The sequence below is a fragment of the Olea europaea genome, chromosome 11, assembly GCF_002742605.1.
Source record: "Olea europaea var. sylvestris chromosome 11, O_europaea_v1, whole genome shotgun sequence".
In the NCBI taxonomy this organism is placed as follows: Eukaryota; Viridiplantae; Streptophyta; class Magnoliopsida; order Lamiales; family Oleaceae; genus Olea; species Olea europaea.
Genome location: NC_036247.1, coordinates 27,641,309 through 27,648,002, shown reverse-complemented (window position 1 = coordinate 27,648,002; position 6,694 = coordinate 27,641,309). Strand labels below are relative to the sequence as shown.

Here is a 6,694-nt window from a genome sequence, read left to right as displayed (position 1 = left end):
AATTGAAACTTGTTAAATTCCGCTGTGCATGTTTAAGTAAATTCCTTACATAAGTGACCTACATTCTATTCTCGGGCCACCTTGTTTTGGTGATTAGTTAAATATTAATTTTATGTCTCGACTTTTGCCAAAGAGATACTTGTGTAACCCATTAATTTTGTAGTAAAGAATTTGAGTTCGTCATTTAAAAGTAGGCTCATTACCGAACCATATAAATATTGTGTTTTCGATCTTTTTCGCCATTTCTTTTGTCTGAGATGTATATGCAGGATCTAGTTGTTATAATTTGTGTTCTAGTTGAACCTACCTGCTTTCTCGTACAAAATGCAGTAACAAACTTGGAGGGCCTTACGACTTCATGATGTAAAATGATACAATAATGAAATAGAATTGTTGTGTTGTGACATTTCAGGTCTATTTGTATGACATGTAAAACTAGAAAATCCTGACCAAATTCACCTATCTTGATTGGATCAAGTTAGGTGAACTTCATACATCTTAAGTCCATTTCATTCATCTCAATGACCCAAGTAATCATGACTATCTACAACAAAAATCTCAACACCAGTCGACAACTTTTCTCGTCTTATCGAGTTGAAACACGCAACCTTTGAACATTTGAAGAAACTAGGAAGTTTGAGCTCTTGTGTTGCATGCTTATGTGATAGAATATTGTCACAATTGCGCTTTTCTTTATGGAAGGAAACTATTTTCTTTCAATGATGTTCTTCATCCTTGAAGTTATTTGAACCCGCTTGTGGAATTTGGAATCGGTCTAACTCAATGCCTAGCTCAAGTGACAAGAAGAGTGAAGCCAAAAAGAGAAGGTAACTACTAATTATTTCCTCGAAGAAATTTATTGTGATTAGTTGTAGCACGAAATAGTTTAGGAAGAAAAAAATCGAGTAAATCATGCACATGAACTAATGACGTGATCACTTATTAATCATCCCTCTCGAACAGAGTAATTTTTTTTTTCCATATATAGACGATATTATAATTTCCATCATATATGAATCTATTTGATTTAGAAGGGAAGAACTTGTATTAGTATCTCAATTTTGATTCAAACATGGATTTGAATGACACACCATGTTTTGAAAAATATTTACCATTTCTATATAAGCTTAAGCAAATTTGGATATTATGAACAAACAAGAACATCCTTAAAATAGCATTAGGATGTGCAACTCAGGCAGCACAATTTTGTCACCTTTTGTTGTGGTATTGGGTGAGGGAATACCCTTTTTTGTATTTGGAATATGTGGGATTTTGCGTGGAATTTTGTTTACCGGAGACTTTAAATAGGCCATTATATGACACAAATTAAATAGACTAACGTTTAAGGTAAGTTAAGTTGCTTGGTCAAAAAACACACACATCACAAGTGTTCTTGCCTCGGCAATTAACATGTAAACAGTTTATTGTTTATTTATAAATTATTAATAAATCTAATGGAAAACAATCATCCGAGTGGTATGCAATTATATTCTAATAAATTCTAATAGAGATAATTTAATATCAAGTGTATGACTTAATTACACAATTTATTAGTTTTAAATTTTATTACTTGAACTGATAATTTCTTATGTTTATTATAGCCAAATTTCTTCTTAAATTATTAAAAATAAATAAATCAGTAATCAATACTTAGGATACCTTAAATATTTATTCTAAATTTTATTGTTTATACAATAAAATTAAAAAGTATATACCATCCAAAATTACTTTGAAGATAAAATAATTTTGGTTAATATTATTATTTTGCACAATGTTAACATTTGAATTGCTATTTCAATATTTTCAAATTAATTAGTAATGTATAAAACAAATTATTTTCATATTTTTTCAGATTTAATAAGTAGTTCAAATTAGTTTTTTCAAGTTTGGAATATTTTATAGTATTAGGGCTTACGCATGAGTTGTGATATTATTAAATAGTACGTATCTCATTTTATTGGTGAAAATTCAATATAAATGTTTTTCAAATAAGTTGTGTCAAGTAAATGCTTTTCTTATCAATATTTTTATCAACACACTTTGTCATGTTTATCCGTGTATGCCAATATAAATAGTAACTGAAATCAATTCCTTGAGTTGAGCGAACTAGAAATGACAATTTGAACCGTCAAAATTGAAAATCGCGATTAACCGAATCGAATGGGGCGAAAAAAAATCGAACTGATGGTGCAATGGGGCGGATATGATTTTTATTTTAATGAACCGGTTTTTGAGGGTGCGGGTATGGTATTTACACCGTTGAACCGAAACAGAACCTATTACCCGCTAAAAAAAAAAAAAAAAATTGAATTGATTATTGGGCTTCACACTACTTTTCTATCTAGCCCAAAACAAAATCCTCCCCGCCTCCCCCCAATTACATCTCTATGACTCAGCCGGCCAACCCACTTATCATTAGCCCATAATAATAGCATTAGTATGATATTATATAAATGTAAACCCTACTCTCCACAAACCACAAACTCACACACGACTCCTTTTATTGTTAAATTTTTTCTATTGTGTGTAGAAAATTCTTCTTCTTATCATACTTCAGAGCTCGTGCAACGTTTAGCGAGAAGAAAGCTGACGAAGAGGTATTTTTTTCATTTAAATCTTAATTAAAATTATTCTAGAATAGGTAGTATCGTTGTATTCTCTATTTACATTTCTTATCTACTATATAGGAATCAACTTTGAGTGCTAGTAAGATTTGTGGGGAAGAATGAATCAAGTAATTTCGATACACAGTAATTAAGAATGAAGGAAAAGTTTAGTATTGTTATATTTATAATATTGTTTGTTAAATTTTTATTTTACAATTGAAAATTGGGATAATGTTTGCTTTTTCATTAGAAATATTGTTTGATAATGTTTGCATTTTTGTTTAAAATATTATGTTTTTGTTTTCATTGACTTTTTTCATAAATTGTTTTATATCAATTTGATGGTTGAATTTATAAAAAATAATTTATTTTCATGGTTATTAACCGAATCGAACCGTGCGGAACCGAGATAATAACCGAACCGATTTACGTGGTTATGGTGCGGTTATGGTATGATCAAAAAATTGGTGGTGCGGTTATGATTTTGACCGAATCGCCCATAACCGAACCGTTGCCAACCGTAAAGCGAACGATAACGTTTACTTAGCTCACAGAATGCTTATTGAGTGTAACCGTATACTTTAATCATTTTATTTGAAATTATTTTTTCGAACGAAATTTTTTAATTGAATAATAACTATATTTTGCTATTTTGTCATGTAAATTATTTGCCCTCTTGTCTTCGACAGTTGGGCCCCTTCATTTATGTGCATGGGAGATGCGTCCATAAAATTTATGTGGACATCACCTTCCGTTAATTTGGACCACTGTCCACATTATAATGAATTTGGTGGAGTTCTTTACTTGCACAAATTTGGGGTATAAATTGGTGGGGCACATGAATATCCCATTTACATAAACTTGTCCATTAGGAAAAGAATTTAAAAAAAAAAAAACGAAAAAGAAAACCCTCATCGATCTCCAACCATATTCATGAAGCAAAGCATTAAGCCTCTCCTATATGCAAACAAGAGAATAGGCCCCATCGAATTTATTTTAGCTAAACGCCTCTCATTTCCTTCCAAACGAGCTTAAGCTCAAGATATTTGTCTATTTTAGAATAGATTTAGATCCGGTTAAATTTAAAAGTTTAAACTATTAACGATGAACTAAACTTATTTATTTAAAATTCCTGATTAACTTTTTCTTTTCTTATCAAAAAAAAAAAAAAAAAAAAAAGGTTAAACCCTAACTTTAAGGGTCCCCCACCACCCCTGCCCTGGAGCATCGTGAGGGAGGTAAATCGCAGGTTATGCCTCGAAGGGTATAGGGTGGAAGGCTGCTTGTACACCTGCACTTACCCAAGAGTCAAATCCATATTTTAGGATTCGAATCCTTGACGCAGCAGTCTAAAGCAAAGTTGAATTTCTCCACCCTCCCCTCATGCATGGACAATCAATAGTTGCAGCAGTCTTATATTTATTCATCAATATATAAATTTTTATATATAGATACAACATGTACAAAATTTATTCGTAGGCTTGGATCTAGGTATAGAAAACCAGAGGAGGATTGACCAATCAAAACAGAAAAGCTGTCGGAGAGAATGCAGGCACGGTTGCTGAAATCGAAGCTCGCCTGCACAAAAAAATATTAATAAATAAATAATAATAAATTAAGAGTCCATTAAAAAGTTCAAATTCTATCCGTTCGTCAGTCTAATTCATACCTGCTATCATCACAATATGAAGGGTCCTGATATTTGGATCCGACTTTTCTCTTGAGGTTTTTATTGAACCCTACAACATGTGGCCGCGGTTGATTATTCCTCTCACTTAAGAAATTGTTTTCCGAGATTGACGACAAAGTTGGACTCCACTCACCAGCGGACTTCACACCAACCACCTTCCCCCGCTTCCCTCCGACGCGGCGCCGAGCTCCTGATGCCACCAGTGATCTGGATTCCTCCGCTGGCTGCCGAACTTCCGAGTCAGTAGACGAAGAACCATAACATGTGACTAATTCTAATAGAAACTTCATGTTACTTTACACGCACAGCGGTGAGGAGAGTGTTAGTTACGGTTGCAAGGCAGTGTTTATATAGAATAATGGGGGTGAAGGTTTTGTATTGAAGCGGATATGGGTCGAAGTTGCCACTCAATTGTAGTTTTATTACGGGCTTACCCTCCAATTTATTGGTGTTCAACATTACCTTGATAATAAAATAAAATGTTATTGAATTAAGGGACGTGTGACAACACTTTTGATAAAAAAAAAAAAAATAATAATAATAATAAAATAAATAAATAAAAAAATTAGTAAATTTTAATAAAATATATAATTATAAAGTTGAAGAAAGTTGTTGATCCATAAAATTTGTAGTTAAAATTGAAAATTGACGAATTAAAATGTGATAACTCATTGTTTTTTATCTGCCAAATCTCGCATTGACATGAAACTTGAGAATATTAAATGGTAACATATAAAGATAAGGTACCTTTAGTGTGATTTAGTGCTTATATGGAAAAGTTTAAAAAATTGAAATCAAAATCAACAATTAATTTCGAGAGCTACAACTTTTATCACATTTTCAATTATACATTTTATTATAATATACTAAAACTATTTATCAAGAACTTTGTCAAACAACCCTAAAACATGGTGGCAATAAGTTTAACCTCTTATCCCTTTCACATTCTTATTCAAAAGTTAGCACAATTTAGTCACCTTAGAGCATTTTCGAAAAACCCCTTCAAATATAAAACACCTCTCTATTTTTAAAGACTCATTCCTTCAAAATATGCTCCAAGAGGCTTTTTAAATTGACATTTTAATTTAGAAAGTAAGTTCGTCTCATCAAATTTGGAGAGCCAAATCCACTTTTTATAGTTCAATGTATTTAAAGTATTTCAATTTATAATGTAGAAAAACAATATAATAATTTAGAGGCAAGTTAGTGGAAATAAAAAATATGAAAAAAGAAGTAGAAAATTATGTTTTAGATATAAAGAGGCTGTTGGAATGCTTAAAGGTTTTTATTCTCTAAATTTATAAATGTTCTCTAAATTGTAGAATATGCTCTTTAAAAAAGGAGTCTCTTAACAATGCTCTAAACAAAAGGTAATAACTAATAACTAACATCAAAATGTTCTATACAAAAAACTTTTTATATTCATATCGATTATGCCATCTTCTGGAAAACCCTCTGTCTCATTCAAGAAAACAACTACTCAATATCTCATAAATACACAAAAATTGTTTGAAGTCCCATTGAAAATGCCAAATGGTGCCTAGAGATGAAGCAGGATTTAAATTGTTTTCATCTTAACTTCCAACTCATATAATCTAAATACTAAAAAAAAGTCTCTACCATACATAAAATGAAACGACAAAAATTAGCTTGAAATATCAAGAGTGTAGTAGCTTTCGAAGTTATTAGTATCAAGTTGTCGAGATGTTTCCATTACAAGGCAAATGCTCCTCGGCCATTGGTCGAATTGAATACAAACTGGTCCCCTTGAAGCCACCTGTTTGCCAAAATTGATGGGTGCACTCAATTGCATATGGAAAATTAGTCATTACATTACAAATATAAGAGTCGCATCACAATACAATAAATGGATATTTCGAATCAAGACAATTATGATATGTGTGGTGCACATAATTATATAAGAATTGTTGAATCAATGTTCTCATTGTGTTGGAGTGCGATTGGAGAAATACGATTAGAGTCATATTCAAATTAATGTATAATGCTAATAGACGAAAATGTTCATATCAAATTAACTCTTTGTTAAAATTGCTTCAACTTACCTTCTCGACAAAGAAACCGCGTGGACACGTGTCATCCACGTGCATTTGATCAGAGGCCTCTTGCCTCAGGATTTTCTTGCCAAGTATTTGGCTGTTGATACGTATCATTCACACACTTGTTTAATTTAATGTACTAAATATATCATTGTCCATTGATACAAAAATGTTCCACTTAATGTGTACCTCAACTGGTGCAAACAGTTGAGATGTGCACCTTAATCTAGCTTCAGAATTACTAAATAGAGAAAGCAACACGACCCAAGCACACATCACTTGATATTCAAATGCTCTATTTGATCAAAGAATGGCATATATCACCAGTGGACCTTTTTCCC

The 6,694-nt window shown here is 31.8% G+C and overlaps 1 protein-coding gene and 1 long non-coding RNA gene across 3 annotated transcripts; both read right to left on the bottom strand.

Moving 5' to 3' along the window:
• Nucleotides 1-4,005: 4,005 nt before the first annotated feature.
• Nucleotides 4,006-4,675, bottom strand: LOC111404958. 2 transcript variants are annotated; one of them, XM_023033679.1, is made up of 3 exons: nt 4,430-4,675; nt 4,276-4,345; nt 4,006-4,184 (listed from the first exon to the last, which is right to left on the bottom strand). In XM_023033679.1, the coding sequence occupies exons 1-3, from the start codon at nt 4,584-4,586 to the stop codon at nt 4,127-4,129; spliced, it is 285 nt and encodes a 94-aa protein (XP_022889447.1). In that variant the 5' UTR covers nt 4,587-4,675; the 3' UTR covers nt 4,006-4,126. The 2 variants fall into 2 exon arrangements, with proteins under 2 accessions (XP_022889447.1, XP_022889446.1); XM_023033678.1 differs by having other exon boundaries at nt 4,276-4,655.
• A 1,114-nt stretch (nt 4,676-5,789) lies between these two features.
• Nucleotides 5,790-6,694, bottom strand: LOC111403940. The gene is made up of 2 exons (XR_002704594.1): nt 6,360-6,694; nt 5,790-6,073 (listed from the first exon to the last, which is right to left on the bottom strand). It is a non-coding gene; the product is annotated as an uncharacterized LOC111403940 (long non-coding RNA).